The sequence below is a fragment of the Ursus arctos genome, unplaced genomic scaffold (assembly GCF_023065955.2).
Source record: "Ursus arctos isolate Adak ecotype North America unplaced genomic scaffold, UrsArc2.0 scaffold_14, whole genome shotgun sequence".
Classification (NCBI taxonomy): Eukaryota; Metazoa; Chordata; class Mammalia; order Carnivora; family Ursidae; genus Ursus; species Ursus arctos.
In genome coordinates, this window is record NW_026622808.1 from 15,930,807 (window position 1) to 15,956,586 (window position 25,780).

Here is a 25,780-nt window from a genome sequence, read left to right on the forward strand (position 1 = left end):
ATTAATTAGCATTTCCAGAAAAACGGGGGGGATCAGGCACCACCAGCCCTGTACCAAGGAGGGCCTGCCCTCAGCCAGACCCCCAAACCCTGCACGCCATCACCGGATGCCCCCCACCCCAGGCACGCCAGCCCAAGGGGTGAAGCGACGAGTTTGAGGCCTCCACGATGCACGGCCCCCTCCTCCAATGAACTTTCTAATTCGGATCCCAGCGCCGCCACCTACTGCAAGCCCTAGGACCCATTTCCTCACCCGTAAGAAGGCGAGTGCGCTGGGCGGCTGGGGGCCTCGCTCAGATGGGCTGACAGCCTCTACAGGCACACGCACAAGGGTGCTGCTGAGATGGGCGCCCCCCCCGCTCTGGAATCACTGCGACACACACTAGTGCGAACCATAAACTTTTATTAATGGAAAATGGAATGCCTCGTTAACAGAAATCTTGTCTTAAAAATGGCAGAGAAGAACACGTTTATTAAAAAAAAAAAAAAGTGAATTCACATTGTATTGAGCTACAACATGGTGGCAGGATCTGCTTTTGTTTCTTAAAAGGTTCCCCAAGTTCAAGGTAACTCCGGCTGGTTCAACAGTGTATCTGCCTACCTGGGCACTCAGAGTGAGTGGGGTTTAGTAGCGACGGGTGAAGTGGGGGTACGGGTGGGGGTGGGGGTGGGGGTGCGGGACTCTGCTGCCCCGGTCCTGGCCGGCCAGTCCTCCACCTTCCAGTCCGCCACCGGGTACCATGTGACCCTGGGAATGCCCGCCTTGTGCAAAGCCGCCTCGCCTAGGAACAAAGGCACACGTTCTGTCCCCGTGAAGTGCTTTACGTTTTCCTCGCTATGTGGGGCAGCATATGGCTCTGCAGCCTTTAGAGCCCGTTTGGCTTTTTCCAGGTGAGAAAAATCATCACAGACTGCAATCCGGGTAATTGAGGAGCGCGACTTGCAGAAGCGGCCAAGAGCCGCTTCGGGGGCTTGTTTTCAAAACATTCAACCCAGCAAACTGATCAAACATGCAAAAAGGGGAGAGGAAAGGAGGGGCAGGAACAAATTAATTTTATCCAGGGACAGAACTCCTTACCCCGACATCCCGCCCCGATTTGCCATGTGTCCTGGCCCCGAGGGCCCAGACAGGCCCCTCTCACCACCTGGAAGAAAGGAAAGAGTTGGCACACGCTCCCTTCTTGAAGTTCCTGGAAGCCTCTGCAACCACCTGGGGGGGGGGGGGGGGGCCGGCCCCTGGACTGTCCCGGAAACGTGTGGCCCTCCTTCAGCTCGTGGGCACGAGTCAGCCTGTACCTTGCCACCGCGCGTGCTCCCGGCCCGCCGTGCCTGTGTCCACCGAGCCTGGCCACGCACGCTCCGGATGCTCTTCTAGCCTCTGACTGTGCTCCGCCCAGTCACGTCCACCCCTTCGTCAAAACAGAAAGCAGATCCGTAAGTGTCCCAGTGCGCCTCTACGGTGAGGCCGTGGCACGGCTGACCCTGCCCTCGGTCGAGGGTTCCTGAGAGAGGAGGGCAGAGAATGAGAACAGACAAGCCCCAAAGACACACGCGTGGCCAGGGAGCACACGGGCAGGAGCTCACCACGGCTACTGCCACAACCACGCGTGTCAGATGTGAGCCCCCCATGCCACCCGCAAGACTGGCCTGTGGCCAACTGGCTGACAGACGGTAAGTGCTGTCGAGGATGTGGAGAAACAGGAATCCTCACGCGTGGCCAGTGTAAACGTAAAACAGGATAGCACACGGTGACCGTGGGACCCGCCAAGTCCATCCCTGCTTATCCACCCAAGGGAATGGGAAACGTGTTCACGGAAAAACTCGTGCAGGAACGTTCTTTGCAGCACGACTCCGTGACAGCCCCAAAGTGGAAACAACCCCAGTGTCCACCAGCTGGTGAGTGAAGACACAAACGCGGTCTCCTCCGCACACGTGGCACGTTACTGAGCCATAAAAAGGAATGCAACTGACACGTGAGACCGCGTGGATGAACCTTGCAAACACAATACTGAAAGAGGCCGGACACGAGAGGCCACGTAACGTGCTTTCTTTGTGTGAAACGCCCAGAACAGGCAAATCCAGAGCCAGACTGCTCAGCGGGAGCCAGGGGCGGGGGCAGGCAGAACGGGGAGCGACTGCTAATGGGGGCTTCCTTTGGGGGTGCTGACAACATTCTATAATGGATGCTGGTGATGAGTATCCGCTCTGAACACACTACAGCCATCGGATGGTACACTGCAAATGGGTCAACACTACAGCATGTGCCTATGGCTCAAAAAAGTGGTTTAAAAGAAGTTACAGAGAGAAACTCCAGGTGATACAAATCCAAACAAGGTCCCAGTGTCTGGGCACCAGCAACCACCAGCGGGGTCCAGGCCCAGGCTGACCAGTGCTCTGAGACCTGGGACGAGGAGCCCATCGGAGCCCCCGACACCTGCCCTCGAGGGCGAATGCTTGGCTGCCCAGCCGTACAGTGACGGCACTCGGGGCTATCTTCTGTCTGCAGAGGGGTTCTCCCGGTTCCGTTTCCCACAGGTATTTACAGCAAAATGGACTAAACGGTATTCAAGGACCGAGTGCTAAGCAGGTCACTGGGGAAAGAACACTTTACGTTTATCTATCAAAGCAGTGCTGCCTTCTTTGCTCCACGCCCGAAAACCCACCTAGGGGAGGGAACCTTCCCACAGGCACCACACCCACCTTAAAAACGCCTACAGGTGACTGGGGGACAAGGGTGGGGGTGCATAAAGCTTCTCCAGGTCCCTGGGGCAAGTATAAGAAAGGCTCCAGGGCTGTCTCCGTCAGCAGGTAGGGGCTCCCGTGGGCACGGGGCTGAGGCAAGTGCGGGAAGGGCTGTTATGGGCAAACCAGCAAGGCACACGTGGCTGGCCCATTTCCAGAGCCGCCGGCTGCTAACCTGGGTGGAGGAGGCGGCCCCCGGCCCTCACTCATCCTCTTGTCAGAGCCGTAGCCCCCCCAGCCGTCCCGGGAGTCCCGGCTGTGACGCTCTGGCGGTCCTCCATGGCCATGGCGGTCGTCTGAGTAGTGCTGGAAGGCACAAGAGCGACAGGGCAACTCTAGCCACGTCACTCTTGGACAGGCGGGTGAACCTGTTGCAGCCGGCCAGGGTGTGGCCCCGAGAAGACGTGCCCAGGCCCCTCCTGACCCTCACCTCGCTAGATGCTCTCTTCCGACCCTGACAATGCCACGGCAACCCTGGCAGGGCCTCTTGCTTCCTGATGCCTTCCTTGCTCAAGAACCCTTGAGCACCCCTACAGCTCCATCTCTGGCACCACACAAAGTGCTGCAGAGGCCTCTCTGGCCCTGTGAGTGTGGAGAGCCCTGCACTTTATGCTGCTTGACAGCTCTGCTGAAGGGTCCTCTGAGAGGAGTCACTTAGAGTCTTCCCTGGAAGAGTCAGGACACCTCCTCCTTGCTGATGACAGGAGAGCCCCTCCCACACCCCTAGGGGAGTCAGTGCCCGCAGAGCCCCTTATGCATCCTTCTCTGGAGGTGGCACAGGCCCTACATATTCGAACACACAGACTCACTAATCAGAAAACAATCAATTATGTACACTTCCACACACCCCCAACATAGGAGCAAATGTACCCCAGGTTTGAGGTCTGGGTTTTACTTACTTGCCCATCTCGCTCTCCCATCACGGACCTTGAACCTTCCCTCCTGCAAAAGGGAAAGATCTCATTCGAACGGCAGCTGGTGCACTAGACAACATTTCGGCAGCCCACACACACGAGTTCCACACCTGGGTACTTAGTCCATTCCACCCAGTAAGAACTGTAATTTACTGGCCTGTGAGAACAAGCGGGCTTGCATCTAAAGCCTTCTCCCTGAGGATGGGAGTGAGGCTAGATCGTAAGAAGGTGGGAATAAAGATTTTACTGAACTAAAATCCCTTGGAGGGATCTCAGAGGTAGAGACCCACACCATGAAGCCAATGCCTCATTTATCTGTGGCCTGGTGACAAAACCCAAGGTCTACCAGAGAAGCCTTAGAGGGTCTCTAACCTCTGGTTTGATCCAATACATGTGATTCACGCCAAATCACAAACCACCATTCATTAAATGACTGGCTTCTCAGCCCATCTTCCCCCTGCTCTCCCTTCCTCACAGAAGAGCTAATGAACAGTGAAACGGCTCAGACACATGCAGCCCAGGGGAGCATGATGAAAAACCCAGATAGAGAATTCTTAAACTAGAAAATCGAGGGCTGCTTTCCTGATCAACTATATATATATTCCTCTTTTAAAAAGACTCCAGCAGAAAAAAAAATTTTTTTTTTAAAAAGGGCCTGGCTAAAAAAAACCTTATCAAACCTTTAAAACACCAAGCCAGGCCGCAAGAACTTTCCCGAGTGCTACAGTCAGTTCTCCCTTGGTGTGCTGGCACAGGAACAAATGCCGGTCAGTGACCCTCAGGGACGTGGACTCCGGCACGCTCTGCCTGCAAAGGCTCAGGCGGGTCACACCCCTTCTCGAAACAGCTCCCTCTCCGTACAAACAAGGAGGCTGCGCATGCCCTCCTTGAAATCCTCTGCTTCCCGAGGGGCTCGCTTCGGCAGAGGGGTGGCTGGGAGAGCGCCCCGGGGAGTTGTGAGGCCCAGAGTGTGGGCCCTGGAGAGCTGAGTATGGGGATGCCGAGACTCAGGAACTGCCCCCAGTCCACGCCGATCTGTGAAGACGGCAGCGTGTGAAAGGAGCTGAGGGCCCTCCCGCCCCACAAGCTGAGGACACCCTAAGAAACCCGAGTCCTACATCCTGCTGAAGGCTCGAGCCAACCACTGGAAGCCTCACGAGTAAATGAGACGTCAGAGAATAGACAAGAGACCCATCCCTGCGTCAGGCTGAGGTGCCTCCATCCACAGGTGCAGGAGAGGGTGGGTGCTGACCTGTCAGGCACATGGTCCTGGTACTGGCCCCGCTCTCGATGGTCAAAGTCGTGGAAGCGGTGATCCGGCCGAGGAAAGTCTGGGCGGTACCTGTCCTCCATAGCCACACGCTTGCCTTCTGGCCAATAAGCATCATCTCGCCTGTTTTTTATTTTTAAAAGAACGTGAATTTTACTTATGACAGGAAATGAGGGAAAAAGGGAAGGAGGTGGAGGTGGGGAGGGGAGCTCTCTCCAGACCCAGTATCGTTTAAAATGTCCTGCAGGGCTAATCTCTAAACATTCAATCATTATTGCTTTGATTTGATAAATTAAAATCCCCCAAACTGCCAAGAGGCATGCCGGTATTCTCATCTGACAGTCCTGAAAAGAGGGCTGCTGGGAGCTAATTGTATCACAAGGCTGTTAATACCTTGATCCCCGCGTGAGCCCAGATGCAAGTGAAATGAAATATTTGATTCCTCTGGAACGCCATTCCTAGCTGCCACATTCCCCTCTTCCTGTCTTCTATGGTAACCCGAACCTCCCTCTGAGTTTTTTGCAAAAGCAAAGGGAATTAGATCGGGTGATAGTGAACTACACACAGCGCAGGATGGCATCCAATTATCGTCTTCCTGATTTTACCAGAACACTGGGCTCATGGGTGGTGGGGTGATGGGTGACCGTCAATTAAGCAGCTCAGAGGAGCCTGAGACCAATAAACCTACTTTGTGAAGGGGAAGGCAATTTCCTTTTCTACAGCGCAATTCCGCGCCTCTCTGTCCACGAGGCCCACCGGCCACGGAGGTGCCCGCGGGCCTAAGGGCAGGCTCAGCCGGCCCCACGACAGGCACGGGGCAGGTGGTTATGCTCCACCAGGGACCACAGTGCGAAGAATGGAGCAGCCTAAGCGAGAGCATCGCCAACTGTTCAGCAAGTGGCAACTAGTAAGACTCTCTGTAAAATAACTCAGGGAAGATGCTGCCGAGACCCCGGATCGAGAAACCCCATAAACTTGAGGTGGTGGCTGCTGGGAGTCCCGCAGAGGCGTGCAGAGGGACCGGATTCGGTGGTCAGTGTCCCCAACTCTCCAGGGAAGGGGGCCAGGTCCCTACCGCCCGTCGTCGTACGGCCTCCGCAGCACTGGCCGCCGCTCCTGCTCGTAGCGCAGCTGCTCCTGCTGGCGCCGCAGCTCCTCGCGCTCGCGGTGGATACGCTCCTGCTCCTTGCGGCGCTCGCGCTCCACGCGCATGCGCTCCCGCTCCAGCCGCTCCCGCTCCATGCGCTCGCGCTCCAGGCGCTGCCGCTGGCACTCAAGCTGCAGGCGCTCCCGCTGCAGGCGTGCCTTCTCCTTCCGTTCGTGGAAGGCCTCCAGGCGCTGCTCCCGCTCGCGCTGCTCGCGCTCTCTGCGGGGACACGGGAAGGCCGCCCTGACTTCCCTGCGCCGGCGCCTGGCGGCCGGGCCTCGTCCTCCCAAGGGGTCGCACCCGGGAGAACGCGTGACAGGCGCTGCCCCCACTCCGCTGAGCTGCGCGCCTTGGCCAGAAACCCCCACGTCCGACTCTCCTTTGTCACGAGAACAAAGCCAGGGGTGAGCAGCGAGGGCGGGCGCCGGGCCTGGAAACACAGCCTGGGGTCCAGGCCAGGAGGACCCGGCTCAGAGGCACCAAAGTGAAGCCGCACGTTAAGGGGGAGAGAAGTAAGAAGCCGAGGGTAACTGCCACTCTGAAGGCTGCCGCGCGTGGAGAAGCGTGGAGGAACGACTGCGCAGCTGTGTAATGGGCCTTCTTTCTTCACACCTTCCCTCCTAGAAGACTGCATTTTCTAAGGACAGGGCCTTTCCAAGCGAGCTGGGAAGCTGTGGGCACAGAAGGCTAGGCACGAGCTAAGGGGGCCGGTGGCATGTGGCCTGGCGCCAGGGCTCGCGTCATCAGCCACCGCACACGTGCAGCGGAGGGGGACGGGGATGCGCCCTCTGCATCTGCGAAAGGAGTCGCTGCCCCTCCTCGCACCTGCCCTCAGTGACTGGAAAGGCTCCAAAGCCAGTGCAAGCGAGTGGGAAACAAAATACAGCGAACGGTGCTTTTACTTTCTAAAGCTGTATCAGCAGAGACGCCGGAATCCCACTACATAAGAAAGCAAACGCAGCGTAACTGGAGAAGTTTCTACAGCACCCGCTTTCGCTCAAGCCCAGTTCTCCAAACACCATGATGTAAAGCTTTCGTTTTGCCCAGCAGTATATGAAGGAAAATGACAAGGGACCTCTGGACGGGAAAAGGCAGAAGGCAAAACTGGGAACAGGCCTACTTTCCATAAACTGTCTACTTAACAAAAGGTGAGCGTGGCAAAGAATGTCACATGTGACCGAGACTGCCTGAAACCACTATGAAACACAGACATTTCAGGAGTGAAGATGCCACTTCTGCGAATAACATCTAAGTGCCACATCGCCTGGTTCCACTCTTGATCTTATTTATGTGTGGTTTCAGCAGGGAAGACGGAGACCTCGACACCGGGGACCCTTCCATCAAGCTACACATGGGTGAGCCTGCTACCGGGCCAGGGGCAACGCTGCACAGCAGAACCCGACTCTGATAAGGGCGCCTGGGTGGCTCAGCCGGTTAGGCGTCAGACTCTGGATTCAGCTCAGGTGGCAAATGAAACCAGCTCTGACGAACATTATGCCGAGGCTGACCACGACCCCTCAGGACCCTCGCCTTCTGCTTCGGGAAACAGGAGGCAGCCAGCAAGTCTGGGCCAGGCAGGACACTCGTATGGGGAGAAAGGTGGAGCGCGCCCGGAGGAGACCACCCACCTGCCAGCTTGCTGGGCCCCACTCACCGCCGCCTCTCCGTCTCTCGGATCTCCCGTTCCCGCTGCCTCTGGCGCTCTCGCTCCCTTTGCTCTTTGATTTTATCAAATGATAAGATGTCTCTCTTCTCTTTGCTTTCCGATTTGCGATCCTGACTCTTGGAGCTCTGTTTACCAAAATTGGTTTATTAACGTCAGAAAAATGCAACCAGTGCACAATGAAAGTTAGATATGTGTATCTGAAGTGGATGAAAATCCTTCTGTCCCACACGGATTCCACGAAGGCCCAGGAGGCAGTTCAGCTCACCCACAGCCCAGAGACACTGCTCCCTCTAGAGAACTGCCTTCACACACTGCAAACAAAGGGCGTCATGGAAGAACAAGGAGGGATGACACCCCACAAAACCTACCGGCAGATCTTAGCGCAGCAAGAGAAAGGATTCTACGTAACCCAGAACCAGGCCTCACAGAGCCACAGGGCACGTGCACACTGGACGCCCAGCTGGGTGATGGACTGCACTTCTCACTGCTGCCTCAGGCCTTCAAACACAACAGGCCAAAGAAGATCTACTGTGAAAGCAAGCTCCTACTCAGCCAGAGTATTTGTGGGCAACTGCCCTGCCACTCCACTTCCGGGGTAAGGCAGGAAATGCTGCCCGCCGACTCGCCTTTCTGAGGCTCTCAGAGGCTAGGACGCCCAAGCTGGCCACACTCACTCTCCCCGGAAGCTTTCACAGCTTGGAACACAGGGCCTCCTACAGACCCATTGCCTCAGGGTCTCTAGGGAAGTGGCCTGGGAGACATTTTTAAGAATTTCCTCTGGTTATTTTCTTAATTACTTTGTGGGTGGTGGTGCTGGAGGGTCAACCCGAGAGAAAGACAAGCAATAGTTAGGGTCCGATTATTTTGCCGAAAAAAGAGGGGGGCATATACACAGGGGACAATCTCATCACAAAGATGGACCCAGAACCCAAAACAGCACGACGACACTCTTCGCCTAGGAGACGGGCAAAGAGTTTTGAGTCTGTTCACACACACCCCAGGCCGGACGGCAGAGGGCCGACCCCTTAAGTGCCCAGGTGAGGCTGCAGTGTAGTGCAGAGGCCCGCGCGGCGCTGGAGTCTCTGAGGCGGACCCCTGGGCTCACAGCCCGGCCTCCCACGTCCTAGCAGCCTGGCATGCTCTACGCACCCAGGGACTGTAGGATCCTGTTCCCTTTCTGAAGGGCACTCGGAGAACATCCGTCACAAAGAGTAACGACCGTGCTCCTCGGCACCTAGAAACCCGGAGCTTGCCACGGCCTATGCACACAAATGCTGCCCACAGCAGTCCTCAACAGGGGACGTGACACCAGCAAGTGTCCCTAAGCGAGGGCCCGGGTAAGATGATCACAGTGCAGCGGTAAACGTGGCTTTAAAAAGAGAGAGGGTACACACACACCCAACCTGCACGGCTCTCAAGGGCATCATGCTGAGGTCACGTGCTACATTCTCACCGGGACAACATCCTACAGATGGAAAGCAGAGGGCCAGCTTCCCAGGCCTGGGGCTGGGCCGGTGGGGTGGGTCATAAGCGGGAGATCTCTGCGGTGACCGGCTGGCCCTGGAGCCTGACGGTGGCGGTGCTCACGTGAGACTCCACCAGTAACTGAAACTCCTGGCACTCCATGCATGCACGCCCCGCAGACCAATGTCACCGTCCTGGCTTTGAAACTGGGTTACAGTCAAGTGAACGGAAACCACTGGGGGAAGCAGGGTGATGGGTACATAGATCTCCTTACTATTTTGGCAACTTCCTGTGACTCCGTAATTATTTGGAAATAGACCGTACACGTCGTGTCGTGTGTGCAATGCCCTTGGAAAGGAAGTGTAAGACATCCACGTGAAAGCAGAGAGGCTTCTGTTCTTATGGTGTCGTCCTCCTACATGACCTCAAGGTTCTAATCAGGCAGACATTATTACTATTTATTTTTCTAACATCAGCGTTATTCAGATGGTAAGTTTACGGGGTTTTGGGGGGGCTTTCTTTAGATTTCTTGATTTGATAGTTCTTTTTACGGTTTTCATGTAGCCCGTAAGAAAAATGACACTAGGAATGACTATTTGAGAACGCGAATGTGCATTTCAAAAGTCAGTCCTCCACAACGAAGCGTTCTACAGTGAACACCGTTAGCTTTGTGTTCATTCTAAGAGGACGGCTCTCCTCAGGAACATTTCAGCTAGAACCTTCCGCTGGTAAGCAGAGGGTTTTGTTTTCCGGGGTGGAAAACACAACACGAGAAGCCCCTAGTTTGTCCAGCCGTGTATGGCTTAGGTAGCGGAGGTCCATCCCTGACAACGTGAACGTCGGTTTTGCAGCGGACTCCACTTTTCTTTCCTGTTCATGTCACACAAGGAGAACAAATTAACAGAAGAAGTCGATCAACTAGCACTAGGTTAACCAAAGAGCAGAGCCTGTCTTCTGACTTGAGCAGCCTGAGTCCTGCCCATCCTACCCAATGGTGGGCTTTCTGTGAACCAGTCTTCCTTCTAGAAGACGGTATCATCTGACGAAGAGCCAGCGAGGGTCAACACATCATGGAAAGTAAAAAGACTGAGCACTGTTTTGAAATAAGTTGTAGAACCTAACTTCGTGTTAGGTGTGTGTGTACATACAATCTGAGCAGTTAGTAACATGCCTTCTGAGCACTTCAAAGAACTCTTAAACTTTTAAAGGCGAGACACTGTTTTCATAACGCAAATCAAAGTGGTCGTTAAACCACCCTCCAATCAGCGGGACTTGAAGCAGAAGAAGCAATACTTACTCTCTCTTTTGACCTGCTTGTGGTTTTCACACTAATGACAGGCTCTCCTTTCGATTTATCCATTACGACCGTCCGTTCCATTCCTCTGCTTCCTTCAGGAAAAAAATACAGCCATCTATGAAAACCTGCTGATGCCCCCACTTCCCGAGGGCAGGCAGCACACAGGCTGATGGGGGTTCTCGATGCTCCCCTGAGTGACTCATGTGAACCGCTGGAGCTTCCGCACCTCCTGTCTCTCCCCGTTGAGGCCCGCAGCGACTACGGACATGAGGCAGCTGGCACACCACGCCGGGTCTCTGCTCACCTGAAAGGAAGCGGCTGCGATCTCCCCGCATCTTACAGGGTTAACCTAAGTCGAGCGTCTGCAACGCAAACACACCCAACCCACCAGCTTCCTTCACCTGCACGCTAAATCCTCATGGCTCCACGATACCCAATCCCCCTTTTTAGTCCTCCTCCACATTCTGGAAAGCTCTGCAGAATTCAGGCCCTTGTGTTCTGAATCAGATGGCTGGGCTTCCCTTCATTCACATACAGCAATAAAGGCTTCCAAATGGATCTTCCCCTCGACGACACAATAACCAGACTCTCGCCACCACGACTATTACTGATTTGGGGAGGTTTGCAATACTTGAGGAGGATTTTAAAAACACGTTCCTCATGAGACCGCTGGTAAATTACCCCAAACACCTCAGATCTAATTTGTAATGCGCGGTACCACATTCCAACGCTCCAGATGGCTGAGTTTTGTTTGTTTTACTGGGGGGGGGAGGGGTGGGGAGAATGGGGTTTTGTTTTTTCCACAAAACATTCTGTGGCGCCTCACGCCAGCCTGAAGGTGCGGAACAGGCTGCAGAACCTCATCGAATTCCTGACAAGACCCGGGCCACCTCTCCCTCGCACATCCGGACACTCTTCTGCCAAAGGTACGCAAGGAAGAGCAAGCAGCCCGGTCCCTGAACCGCCAGTGACCATAAATCACGGGGCAGAACACCGCCAGGTGTGCGATGTCACCAGAGACTCCTTCAAGCCACGTCGTCCCCTGAGGCCCTGCTGCTCAAACAGCTGCCGATCAACAGAACCCGCAGCTGGCCCGCAGTCAGCCCAGCGCACACCACGCACACTCGCTCCACGGCACCTCCCTCCGCCGCCCCACCAGGCTCTCCCCTCCTGGGGAGCCCTCGGCAGGCTCTGCTCACCTGATTTGGTGACTCGGGACCGATTTGTAGGTCCTGGTTTCGGTTCATCCTCATCTTTTTCTTCCTTCTTAATGTCTTCAGGCTTTTTTTCCTCCTTTTTCTCCATCTTCTCTTCCTTCTTAATCACGGTTCTATTTAAAAACACGGTCATCACAAACTTGAGCTCCTGGGACCCTGGCAGTTGTTCACTCATTCAGACTTCCACACAAACCAAACCATCTGGGCAGCAAGTGGACAGGGATAGTTACTGGGAAACCGGTAATGATCTAATACCCTCTTGAGACCCAGCCCTTATTCCCCCCGCTCCCCCAGAGTTCTCTGCTACACCTAGAAATACGCAGCATGAAACTGCAGGCTCGTGGACAGTTTTCCAAACTGCTCGATGCACTGGTCTGCAAGACAGGCACACGGGCATACGTGAGATACACTCTCAACTACAGAAGAATGCTTGCGAAAAACTGATTTTAAGTTTTCACTCTGGATGGAATGTTTATGTAGAAGAAAACATTTTTTCCTAAATAAACACAGTATAAAATAAAACGGGGTACAGCAAGAGGATGCGAGGTGCCTGCTACATGAAGCAGCGGGCCACCCGCCCTGAGCACGGCACCTGGTCACTTCCGCATACGTCGGGGGAGTTAAAATGGCATGCTACGTTCCAGCTCATGTGGAAACGTAACATTTCAACCGAAGGCAGCTTTATTCTATGCAGTAAAATTCTACACGGTGAATTAAATCATCATTGCCACTCACATTTGTCTCCCATATTCCCTAACGCCTTTGTCTCGGGTAATTAAATCCCACACTTATTAAATGTCCACCACGTGCCAGGTCCAGGACGGGAGAGCCAGGCCCCTCGGGGTTCTCTAACCAGCGCTCCCTGCCCTCTCTTCCCTGCAACCCAGGCAGAGCTCAGGCTGTCCCAGCAAACCTCTCTCAGCTCACTCTTCCTCTCTGAACTTCCACAGTACAAAGCTGTCATCTTTTTTTTTTTTTGAGAGAACGTGTGTTTGTCTGTGTGTGTTGGGTGGGGGGTGGTGAATGGGGAGGGGCAGAGGGAGAAGGAAAGGGAGAATCCTAAGCATACTCCATGCCCAGTGTGGAGCCCAACCTGGAGCTCAATATCACAAACCTAGAGATCATGACCTTAGCCAAAAACAGAGACGCTTAACTGAATGAGCCACTCAGGGGCCCCAGAGCTGTCATCTTTAAAGTAACATTCACTTTGGGGTACCTGGGTGGCTCAGTAGGTTAAGCATCTACCTTCGCAGAGGTCGTGATCTCAGGGTCCTGGGATCGAGCCCTGCGTGGGGCTCTACGCTCAGCTTGGAGTCTGCTTCTCCCTTTCCCTCTGCCCCTCCTCCCTGACTAGTACTCATGCCCTCTCCCTCTCTCTCTCAAATAAGTAGTAAAATCCTTAAAAAAAAAAAAATTTAAAATAATATTCACTTTAAGAAAACTTTTTAAAAAAATAGAAAATTTTATTTTTAAGACTGCTCTATACCCAACTGTGGGGCCCAAACCCACACCCCTGACATCAAGAGTTGGAACACTGCACCAACGGAGCCAGCCAGGCGCCCTGAGAAAAACTTTATTTAAGACAGACAATGAACAGAAGGGGCAGAGTCCCAAGCAGACTCTGCTGAGCGGGGAGCCTGACAGGGCTCAATTACATGACCCTGAGATCATGGCCTGAGCTGAAACCAAGAGTCTGACACTCAACCGAGCCCCCCCAGAGCCCCTAAAATTTTTTAAAATTGTAAACGCACACCATAATAATTGATGGCATGTACCACGATCGAAAACTGTTGTTTTTAGCATATTGGTTTTGCTTAAAAAAACAAAAACAGGGGTGCCTGGGTGGCTTAGTCGGTTAAGCGTCTGCCTTCAGCTCAGGTCATGATCTCAGGGTCCTGGGATCAAGCCCCACGTCGGGCTCCCTGCTCAGCAGGGAGTCTGCTCCTCCCTCTCCCACTCCCCCTGCTTGTGTGCTTTCGTTCTCTGTCAAATATATAAATAAAATCTTTTTAAAAACAAAAACAGAAAAAACAAAAACACAAAACCCCAAACACTGTAGGTGCATCAACTTATTCAGTTTCCCTGGGACAACCGCCACAGGACCTAAGTGTCAATCACTCGGCTCCAACCCCGTGTCTGCGCTTCGTAGGGCTCCACGGGGCTGGGCTGCCACTCGGCACACTGCACTACAGCACTTCTCCCGGCACGTTTGTCGCGGGTAATGCACGCAGATCTGTTTCCCCTCAACAGCTACAGCACCCATGTCCCTTCTAATAGGGACAGAGATGGCTTCTGGTGCTGCGTGGCTGCAAGTAAAGCCACAACGAATCACATCTGATGTGCGTGTCCCGCTATTCTGGGGGTGGCACCTTCTCTCTCCAAGGAGACCCCCCGCTTATTCTGTACTCACGTGGCACCTCCTAGACACAGAGGAATCCCCCTGTGACACCACGTTAAAAAGTTCTAAAATACGAACATATGAGTACGAAGAAAGGCTGGAGGAATCTACACAAAAGACGGTTACCCTCAGGTAGTGGGATTATGCTTGACATTTGTGTGGACTTTCCAAATGGCAACTACGTAAAAATCACCACTCATCCAACCCGGGAAGACAAGCCAGTTCTTTGGAAAAGTGTTTCTATTTCACTTAGGTTGACTACTGAGCCTATAAATTCTTTTTTTTTTTTTTTTTTTTTAAAGATTTTATTTGTCAGAGAGCTTGCGTGTGAGAGCCATGTGCACACAAGCAGGAGAGTAGCAGGCAGGGGGAGAAGCAGGCTCCCCACCGAGCAAGGAGCCCGATGCAGGACTCGATCCCAAGACCTTGGGACCACAACCTGAGCTGAAGGGAGACGCCTAAGCGACTGAGGCACGCAGGTGTCCCTGAACCTAGAAATTCTTAAAGTGAAATAAAATGTTAACAAACAAAGGTTTACTGGAAGAAAAAAATATGATTCAAACATATTCTGAACTGTTCAACCTCCCAGTCAGACCACCTGGAGGCAGTCTGGTTTTAAACATCCCAAGTTCATCACTGGTTACGTGCCCCAGTGCTGGGGGTAGCCAGCCTGGACCGAATCCTGACCTTGCCACTTCCTAGCTGGGCCGGGGGCTCTCTAGCCGGACACTTCCTTTTCTGGAGTCCGTTCCCTCTGCAACCTAGGACTCTTTCAGGGATCAAGCAAACCACCTGATTCAGGTGAGCTCGTTATTACCCCCTTCCTTTCTCCCGAAAACTCGTCTCACTGTGTGGTCAGAAAATCAATGACGGAAATGCATTCCAAAACACCAAGAACTCTGAACAACTGAACAGCTACCAATATTCTACAAATACAAGGTGGTTTTTTTTTTTTTTTAGCACTGCTGACAGAATGCGTCTCTTTGAAGAAGCTGCTGATAAAATTACAGGTCTCGCTTGTAAATCCACGAAGGCTAATCTAACATCCACTGCTCACAGGCCTACGGATTTCTTGGAATGAAGACCAGCAATTATACCTTTCAAAATGGGAGTTGTAAGCTTAGGAGTATCAATGAAGCCCCTACATTCACTCGACTATACATTTTCCTAACATAAGCAATGGCAAAATGGAATCACTGAGACTGACATTCTCAGCAAAGGGTTCACTTCTCAGAGTGAAAGTGGCCCTAGAACGGCAAGTAAACGGTACTGACAATATAAACTTAAGATACTCAGCACTGAGAATCGCACCATGAAGAACATCACCAAACTCTACCTTCTCCAGAAGATACACTTACAACTTCGAGAAAATGATTAGCAAGCAACGCCTCCTCTAAAAACCCGTCCCTAATTCCATCCTTTACAGATGGTATCTCAGACCCACTGATCCCAAAATCCTCTGCCAAGGTACCCGTGGGTGCCACAGTGAACTCACAGGTACCCCGGAATACTTTACATTTTTGAGGGAAACACAGCAGCACTTGACAACTGTCAGACACTGCACAAACTACTAGCTTGAGGTCATTCTTTTCGACATTCGATCGAGCTATGCTCCTGTGAATAATGCTGTATTTTTTAAAAAGTTGCTGCGTTGGGGCGCCTGGGTGGCACAGTGGTTAAGCGTCTGCCTTCGGCTCAGGGCGTGAATCCCAGCGTTATGGGATCGAGCCCCACATCAGGCTCCTCCGCTATGAGCCTGCTTCTTCCTCTCCCACTCCCCCTGCTTGTGTTCCCTCTCTTGCTGGCTGTCTCTATCTCTGTCGAATAAATAAATAAAATCTTAAAAAAAAAAAAAAAAAAAGTTGCTGTGTTAAAAAGCAAGGGCTGCATGAACACCAGTCTGGATCAGGAAACGATTCCACAGGGTGAGTGGCTGTGTAAGGACCCAGAACACTGAATGAAGTAAAATTATTATTCTTTCCTTCCAGCTGTGTTATTGTCTTTCAAGAGACCACTAAATAGTTTGGACGTAAATACTAAGGTTCCTGTGAATATGCTTTTGACGGTTACGGGTTACTTCGCAGGGACCCTTACTGAAACCTGAATACGGAAGTGGTAGCAAGATGCACAAATGGGATACGTAAGTAAGAAGCCGGTGAGGCTGCCTGTGGCAAGGAGGGACCCTGTGGCTGCCACCTGCCCTCTTCCTGACCAGCCCACCGCCCCCCCCAAGAGAAAGCTTAAGAGAAAGGTTTTAAATAATCACTTTACTTTTCAATTTTGATTTCCACGGGATGATGTCTGTCAACACTAGATAATTTTTCTTTCTTCACTTCACACTCTTTCCTGTCAGACAGCTTTTTCCCAGCAGGTTCGTTTTTGGCCTAAAATACAGTATGGATTAGAAATGGCCCATGGTCCAGGTCTCCTCGCTCGTGAACTGGATGGGTTACAACAGGCAATAGCCGCCTGACCTTCTCTACGGAGATCATTCTTCCATGCAGCTCAGTCCTGTGGAGATGGCTGATGCACTTGGTAGCTTCGTCAGATGTCGACATGGTGACAAATCCGTAGCACCGAGCTCCGGGACTGCGGGCGTTGGTCACCACTTTGGCCCCGACAACCTTCGTGAGAAAGGACACTCTCATTTTCCCATAAAAATCACCACGCGATTAGCTAAAACTGACTAGCAGTTAACTGATCATCAGAATTCTTTCCATTAGTTTTTACTTCTCCACAAACTGTCGGTTCGCCATACTTAAGTCACTGAAGTGGTTCTACCTCACCCTGACTATCCAAACCCAACTGCTTTCGATACAAGAGCAGCCCTCGGAGAGACAGAAAACGAACACGGAAAGCTAAAGACATTTAAAACGCCACAACCCACAACTCACTAATTAATCAAAAGTCCTTCCCACTTGGATCATTTTCTCTAATTGGGCTTCAACTTCCAGACAGGCTGGCGCACCAAGCATTTACCCTCCTGCTGCCTGAAGAAAACCTTGCAAATTAGAGGAAACATAGGCAACCAGGGTTTTCAGACACCATACACCCGGCCCCACAGGACGGTGGCCCCTGCAGGGGACGGACACACACACACACACACACACACACACACACACACACACACACACACACACGGTTGTCCCGGCTTACTTCCTAAAGATTCTCTCAGCCACCGGCGGGAGGAGCACCTGAGGTAAGGGTGGGAGTCTGTGAGCTGAGCACAACTCAATGTCCGAAGAAATCAAGGCAGCAAGAAATCATAGTACCGGAGAGGAAGTGCTGCATGAAGATAGCCCCAGAGAGTGCAAAGGGCCCTAAGCAGCACACATGTGAGAGGCTAGGGAGAAAACCACCTGTAAGAAGAAACAAGGCCCAGGCTCAGGGCCTCAAATAATTCACTTTTTCCAGAGTGAACCCGACAGCTGGAATGGAAATGCTTGCAATTCACGGGGCATCAGGCTGACACCTCAGAAGGGTGCTGCCCCGGGAGGGGACAAAGCTAGCCCCGAACTAAGTCTGCTCTGACCTCACAAAGCCTAACAGCAAACTTGGGGAGGAACAAGCAAGTGAACAGTGTCCCAGCAAAAGTTCAAGGACACTGACAGGAACACACGAATAACCCGAACACAACACGTAAGTCACAATGTCTGGTGTAGGATCAAAAAAGACTAGAGAAGCCAAGAAACGAGAAAATGACTCTAATGAAAAGAACCAACCAACCAATAAACAGAGATCCTGAACGCACTCCGGTAACAGAACTACTGGACGATGATATTAAAGTTATTTTAGCTATATCCTAAATGTTCAAGAAGTTGGAGAAACCACTCAGCATGTTACGTAAACACAGAGAAGATATTTAAAAACATCCTGAAATTCTGGAGACGGAAAATACACGAGATGGGCCGGACAGCAGACACTGCAGAAAAAAACGATGACGGAATTTGAAGACATAGCAACAGAAAGAAGCTACTAAAAATGAAACGGAGGAAAAAAGATGGAAATAAACCAAAACAGAACCAGAACATCAGTGGCCTGCGGGACCACCTGTGGCGTCGTCAAAAGCAAGCAGCACAGGAAAACCTTAGCGGATAAAACCACAGTACATCTGCAGCTTGAACTGCTCCAAACCAGTGATAAAGAGAACCTTCCAGGTAAACCAGACAAGAAAAACACCTGTGCCCTAAGGAGCAAAGGTGAAACCCACAGTCAACCAGTGACACAACATGAGCCAGAAGGAGGGAGCAGCACTGCTGTCTGGACAAGAAAGGAAACAAAAAAAAAAAAAATCAAGCAACCTGGAATTCTGCACCCAGCAAAAACAGTTTTCAAAGTAAAGGCGAAAGAATGATTTTCAGATCCACAAAGGCAGCAAGAATTCATCCTTGGCGACACTGTACTATAAGAAAAGTTTAAAGAGGGAGGAAAACAATTCCCAATGGGAACTTGGATATTAACAAGAGGGAATAAAAAGCACCCCAAAAGATAAACATGGAGATAACTAAGAGCCCACACTTTTTCTTGTTTATGTATCTCTTTAAAAGGTAACTGTTGGGACACCTGGGTAGCTCAGTCGCTTAAGTGACGGTCTTTGGCTCTCAGGTCATGATCCTGAAGTCCCGGAATCGAGTCCCACATTGGGGTCCTTGCTCAGTGGGGAGTCTGCTTCTCCCTCTGACCCCCCCCATACTCTCGTTCTCTCTCAAATACACAAAAAGAAAAAAAAAGATAATTGTTTAAAGCAAAAAAACCGAACCCCCCCAAACCAAAAAAAAAAAAACCCCCACAAACACACCAAAATACAACCAACCAACCAACCAACCAACCAACACATCAATGAGCCAAGACCGTACGGCGTTGTTTATTAACTGGATGACCCCACCACAAAGGCTGGGAGGGAGCGATGGCGGTGCACCATTTCCAGGTTCGAATGCCCCCTCCCCCGAACTGGAATATCACTAAAGAACAGACTGCGTTCAGTCTTGTAACACAATTCCTTTTTTTTTTTTTAAAGACTTTATTTTTTTGACAGAGCGAGAGAGCACAAGCAGGGGAACAGGAGAGGGAGAAGCAGGCTCCCCACTGAGCAGGGAATCTGACGCCGGGCTCGATCCCAGGACCCTGAGATCATGATGGGGGCTGAAGGCAGACGCTTAACCCTCTGAGCCACCCAGGCGCCCCTTGTAACAGAATTCCTAAATGCGGCCACCAAAGACAAATGTTACAGTTCAACCAACGGCTCAAGGAAGAAACCCAAATCAAACAAATACCTTGAGACAGATGAAAAGGGAACTATAACACAGCAAAACCTACGGGGCGCGGCCACAGCAGTTAAGAGCGAAGTTCGCAGGATAGATGCCCACACCAAGAAATGCAAACAAGCCAAATAAACAAGCTGACTCTACACCTTAAGGAACCAGGATACCGCAACGCTGGTTACTTGCACTGACTCCAGCTAACAAGCAACTGCGCAGAAAAGATACTCGATGCAAAAGGCAGCAAAAAAAGAGGAGGAAGGCATCCAAGAACAGGACAGAGAGAAGACAGGGAACCAGAGCGCAGATTTAAACCCAACTACATGGATGCTCAGAGGACATTCTAGAGAGCTGAAAGTAGAGCCAGCACCTACGCCAGTGCAGAGCCGCTCATCAGGACACAAGAGCCCTAGCAGGTCTGGCTCTGACCCCTGTGATTCAGCAGGTCAACATGAGCAAGGCCTCTCCTCTCTCTGGACCTCAGGGTCCCCAACAGTGAGATGACGGGGGCGGGGGGAGGGTGTGTGTCCATCATCTCTCCGTTCCCGGCAGACCCTGGTGCCCGTGTTTCCGCTTGCAGATATGGAGAAGCCTGCTCTCTCCCTACAGAGGAAAGCCCCCTCGGTCCAGAGCACCCCATACAGGGCCGAAGGAGACAGATTCTCCCGAGAGACACACAGATGTCACTTCTTTCAGAGAGAAAACTTCCCTTTCTTCAAGGTTGAGGGGCTGAGCCAATGGTAGGGTCATGTGACCTTCCCATCAAACTAATGGTCCTTGCAAGGACGTCATTCCCGATGGCCCCAAGAGCAGAATCCAAGACCACCTCGCCTGTCCCTGCCCCCCTGGCCTTGCCCTCCGCCTTCACAGCAGCCTCTGATTAGTTCATCCAAATTACAGACTCGTCCCACCACAGGGCCGAAGTCCCACGGCTACAGTCCAGTGCCCAGCTCCGTGGGCAAGGCCAACTGTCTCACTACCGAGGCCTCGGCTTAAACAGCACTTACTCAGCAAGGTGACCCCCATCTAAACTCGGTCTCCCTCCCACATACTGATGGCAGGCTGTACTTTCGTGAATGAATCGCGTGTCATGTGCTCTATCTACTTGAGTGATCTTTCCAGCAGCCTGGGAGATCTAGGAGGCCAGTGCCCTCACAGCTGCCGCTGTGCTTCGTAACTGGTACCCCCATCAAGAAGGAAGTCAACAAACGGAGGACAGGTTGCGGCCTCCCAGTTTTAAGCCCTTCTGAAAGACATTAGCAGTGAAGAAAAATTCATCTCACGAATGCTTCCTCCGGGCCCTGTCCACTGAAAACACGAATGCATTTGCCAGCTCCTACTCAGGCACACAGACCTGGGCAGAGAAATGCCTGCAGAGCTCCACCGGTGCTCCCCCAGCACCTCCCTGCCAAGGGGCACCACGCCCCACAGGCACCCACAACACCAGCACGGTCCTCCCGGCTGAAGGTGAGACTGTTTCGTGATCTAATTCCAGGACAATGAAAATCGGTTTTAAATGTCCTGAAGTCTCTGCAAGGCTCCTGAATGGTACTATTTTCTTTCTGCCCCTGTGGACCACATACTCGTGGATTTATTTTTAAGCCACTACCATGTTCCCGTTCTCGAACTGTGTATTTGAAAATGCGGAAATATTAAAAATCAACTCTTCACTTACTGCTTCGGAAAAAAATTCAGCAGGATAGCATTAAGTTTTGTATGGGCCAAAACACGAACAGTTTAAGAGAAACTAGAATGAACCACGAGAACGTTCAGACCACAGCAATTTATATACGTTTTCTGTGACACAATGCACTACCCGCTGTTACCCACTCTCAGCGAGGAAACAAGGCACACTACCCAAAACCAGGTGGCCTTTTCTCCCTTGTGGTTTTGGTTTTTTTACCTTTAAAAATACACACACAGAAAAGACCACCAACAAAACTGACAACGGAAGAAAGAACTCTCTAAAGTCTTAAGTTCGTTACTTAACGCTGAGCAGAGGCCGGGGGGCGAGGCGTTAGGCGGCACACACCTTCCCATACTTGTTGAAGAGGTTCTTCAGATCCGTCGCTCGAGTTGTGGAGGACAGTCCGCTGACCCACAGGTTCCGGCCAGAGCTGCTGCTGGTGCGACCTGCCGCAGGAGGGAGAGGGTCAAGCTCGGCCTCCAGGCCGCACGGGAAGCACGACCTGCCTCCGGACGCAGGCCGCTCTTAATCCCCAACCACCTCCCATTTCAACGCTTCTGGGCTAAGCATTCACAGGACCGAAGACAAAAACTACGGGGGGCAGAAACCGTTCCCTTACTCAAGGAGCCATCAGGTCCTCGTCAGTTACAAACGGCAATGAATTTTGATGACCAATTCTCACCCGGGATGGCAGTTTCTGCAATCTCGTTCTGTTATTCTAACGGGCAGAACGGGACTATAACAGGAGACAGCGCACTGGGATTTCCACTATCCCATAAATGACAACCACAACAGAGACGTGAACCACAGAAGCTCACCAACACTTCAATCTAGACTGTTAAGGTACTGTTAGGTGGTTACTTCCGGAAATCCTCAATGAAACCAACCACTGGATCCCCAGTGCGGGTACCTGTAGACCCCTCCCTCCCCAAATAAGGGATCCGTAGGCGGCTCCCTGCAACGTATGTTAAATCATACCTTTTTCATCTTTAATGATTGGCTTTATATCTTTTTCTTCCTTAAAAGAGCTAGAGACAAAAGTGAATGTTACTCACACGGGAACAAAAAAAGAGAACTAAATTAAAAGTATGGTATGTGCTAAAACTGAATACCTACCAGAAAATTAGTCTGAAATAAAATTTTAAGACACCTTTGCAAGCTTCTATAGGAAATCTGACCCCCAAAATACAATGTCAGATTCTTAAAAGTCAATTGGATTTAGCTGAAGATAGCGGTTAACAATTTAAGAACACAACCGTGGTAGGTTGAGAAAAAGAAAAGGAATAGATTCACCCATTAAGAATACACAACGAGAAATAAAACATGGTTTAGAAGTAAACTACAATTGCATCAGTCTGGCTGGCCAATTGCAGAAAAAACAGCTTATGTGTGTCATTAAATGACCAATGAAAAGGAGATAGCGTCTGGTCTAAAACTGAGAAAAAACAAACCTCATTTTCTGATCAGCGCCCTCACTGGCTGAGGACTCTTTAGGAGCCGGAGGGACTTCATTACAAGCTTCAAAAGCAAACTTCTTCACGTCTTCTTTGCTATCTCTGGGGTCTGGGCTTGAGGCTTCCTGGGGCGCTTCCGCGGCCTCCTCGCTAGAGGCTTCCGTGTGCTCTGAGGCTTTACTACTCTGCTCAACTGGCTTCTCTAGCCCTACAGGCTCACAGTCCGTCCGCGCGCCATCGCCTGGCTGCTCCACGGGCTCCCTTTTCACTACCGCTAACAGGGTGTCTGCCCTGCTCGCCTGAGCTTGTGCTGTTGACTCGCTGGCCAAATCTAAATCACCCTCCTCCGGATGGGCGCTGCCAAAAAGGTCCTCTTCCTCCGCAAGCTTTCTGTCTGGCCCCACGCTACTTGTATCCTGTGCAAAGGGCTGCTCCAGCTCGGAACCTTCTTCTTTTACTGGCTCAGATTTACAAGTTTCCCCCAAAATGTCGAGTATTTTCTCATTTTCTACGGATTTAACAGGAATAGAATGGCACAAGGTTTAATTACCAGGGAAATAAAGCAATCACAAATGTGGAACTGGCACGGCTGCCACACTAACACGAAGAGAACTGCTAGCTACACAGAGATTGGAAAACCCGCGGGTACACAAAGTTACACCGGTTACACTACCTGCACTCCAACCGACTGCTACAGTAAGCCGCTACGCTACATGGAAGAGAAAAGGCCCCCACAGATTCAAACACCTACAACCACGTGGCAGCTTCTCGACAGTCTTCTTCGTGTTTTTGTTCAAGTGTGGGTCTTCAGACTTATTTTTCCAATGTCCAAGGTGCCGAACCGAATGCGATCACCATTCGATGACAGCTCAATTTCCAAATTTCTTCGAGTTTCTTTTAACAGAACAGTCCAATCCGCAAACCAGAAACTCTTCCGACGGCGGGAGATAAACGCAGTCCAGAAGGGGAATAACACGGTGGAGATTTTCCTGAAGAGACTCTGTTTCCTCTTCTGGGATCCAGTCACTTCTCGGGTTATAAGTGCCCTGACAACCGGTTTAGCCTGCCTTAACTGTATTAATCAAAGACTGCAGCAAAATATCACAAGATCTGTTTCATGTGTAGAAACACATGGAAGAATCACCGGGGGAATTACTTAAATGCCCCTCTACGTGGTTAGAGAGATGAAAATAATCACTATATCTCACCAAATATATTTGACCTCCAGAAACCAGAAGGGCACTTCCACAGATCTGGTGATACGAGTGGGTTTCCAATCTCTGATCCTTGTACGATCTGGATTGTCCACCATTAAAATCAGTTACACAACCATACACAGCTTAGGATATATAGACAGAGCGAAAAAAAGAGTGGGAAAACTTTCAAACCATTAACTGTCGTGTTTCTCTTATCAGTACCTGGCTCCAATAGAGGTTCTTCAATATCCTATTTAAAAAAAAAGAGAGAAAAAAATTCCACAAGGCACTTAATAACTGGGCAAATACATTTCCCTGGCAGACAGTGTGAATAAACACTCAAAACAACCGTATTCCATTCTCGGGTGATTCAGTGAGGACAAGCCCATTTTGTTGGCCTCTCCCGGGCAATGCCAGGTAGATAGCAGTGACGCTCGGCCTCTTCTCTTCAAGTCTCCCTGGAGGGTCTGGCCGCCCCACCCCAAGTCTGAGCTGACCTAGCAGCCTCTGGAGAAGGCAAACAGCCACAGCACAGACGGCAACTGCTTTAGAAGTCATACCAGATTTGAGAAAAATCTATTTCTCCCCAAATAAGCTGTTACTTATAACTGGAACCTGTCGACAAAACCATCTGTTCACTCCTCTCAAAACCTTCCCCTGACTTCCCACTGTACATAAGACAATGGGCCAAATCCTTTTCCTGACCCACAAACGAGGGTAGTCAGGCCTGCTCATGTCTGCGGCCTCCGTCCCTACATTCAGCCAGTCTCCCTCCTGGCACACGGGTCAGACCTCAATTTGGGTGGGGCTTCCTCTAGGTGCTTTTACAGCCCAACCACCTCAACCTCTCCCTGGATGAACTTTTCCCTTCTAGTTATTTTCTTGCTGGTTATTAACACGGTGCCCACTAAAATGCAAACAGTTAAGACTGTACTTGTTTGGCTCGACCTCTTACCCCAGCTCAGGATCAGTGCTTAACCAACCATTTTTACACATGCACACAACCGTTTTCACTACAGACAATGAACTACTTGCGTAATGTTTCCAGCTATGCAGCACCAGAATGGTAACGTACCGGAGGTACTTTGAAGTCCAATGATGAAGCATCCAAAGTGTTCTCGAAGCCCTCGCCATCCACCTGAAAAACAAAACAGAGAACCCCTTAATGGAGACAGAGCTGTGAATGCCAAGGCGTGCACTTCACCAGTTTCTAAGGGACCTACGGGTCTACTTCCCTCAAGCGCCCACCACCATGTACAAGTCCACTGTTGGATTATTTGGGTTCTCGATGGCCCCTGCCTGCTCCAGGACTGTGTGGTACTGCACCTCTGAGAGGGTCTCACAGACAGTAGGTGCTCAGTCAGCACTGGCCCAGGAACGTACATATTCAGTTCCCAGGCAGCATCTATTTCCTGGTGGTCCACACAGGCGACCTGGACACAATTTCCAGAGCAGAGCTCAAAAGGAAAATGGAAAACTTCGCACTTCTCCGATTTCACTTGGTAACAGATACTTTTAAAAATCACAGTAACTGGGCACTTTTAATCCAGGGTGCTTTATTTCGAACATTTAACTGAACTATCTTAAATGGCACTCAGTTTGAAAGCTTTCTACCTTCCTAAGGGAAACACAAAAGCATGCCTTCCCAAATGTATTTTTTTCCTTCCCCAGGTTTGAAGCTTATGACCTGGATGCTTCGATTCACCAAGAGGTAAGAAACCAAGTCCACGCTCTGGAAATAATTAACACACAACAGGATCACACCGAGAGAGGCCAAGGCCAGCAGGTCAGTTGCTCAATGGCACCCTAGGCTGAGGGGCAGGGACGTTTGGAGTTTGTGACTTTTGACCTTTAAGGGTTTAAAGTCCCGTCCTATGCGGGCACTCCAGCCCCCCCCCCCCCCCGCCAGTTTAATGCCTTTAAAAAGAGAGAACAGAAAACCAAACCAAAACACAAACAATACCAACCAAACTAAAAGGCTGAGTATACCAATGTAGTAGGACTGAATGGCTATCAGTCTGAGGGCGGCCACCACAGTCTTCCGCCTAAGAGCAGAAGCGAAAGCTTGAGA

The 25,780-nt window shown here is 51.2% G+C and overlaps 1 protein-coding gene across 1 annotated transcript in view; it reads right to left on the bottom strand.

The window, feature by feature from the left end:
* Window positions 1–385: 385 nt before the first annotated feature.
* SAFB2 (scaffold attachment factor B2) overlaps window positions 386–25,780 on the bottom strand; it is a 31,612-nt gene continuing 6,217 nt past the window's right edge. Inside the window, exons 5-21 of the mRNA XM_026481154.4 lie at window positions 24,785–24,847; window positions 23,932–23,959; window positions 22,511–23,021; window positions 22,038–22,087; window positions 21,405–21,505; window positions 16,589–16,738; window positions 16,386–16,498; window positions 11,699–11,829; window positions 10,500–10,591; window positions 7,727–7,863; window positions 6,001–6,291; window positions 4,908–5,048; window positions 3,641–3,683; window positions 2,917–3,047; window positions 1,296–1,408; window positions 1,078–1,144; window positions 386–781 (exon numbers count right to left, since the gene is read on the bottom strand). Of these exons, the coding sequence (XP_026336939.3) occupies window positions 625–781; window positions 1,078–1,144; window positions 1,296–1,408; window positions 2,917–3,047; window positions 3,641–3,683; window positions 4,908–5,048; window positions 6,001–6,291; window positions 7,727–7,863; window positions 10,500–10,591; window positions 11,699–11,829; window positions 16,386–16,498; window positions 16,589–16,738; window positions 21,405–21,505; window positions 22,038–22,087; window positions 22,511–23,021; window positions 23,932–23,959; window positions 24,785–24,847 (2,319 nt within the window). The 3' untranslated portion in view covers window positions 386–624. The remainder of the gene's footprint in view (window positions 782–1,077; window positions 1,145–1,295; window positions 1,409–2,916; window positions 3,048–3,640; window positions 3,684–4,907; window positions 5,049–6,000; window positions 6,292–7,726; window positions 7,864–10,499; window positions 10,592–11,698; window positions 11,830–16,385; window positions 16,499–16,588; window positions 16,739–21,404; window positions 21,506–22,037; window positions 22,088–22,510; window positions 23,022–23,931; window positions 23,960–24,784; window positions 24,848–25,780) is intronic.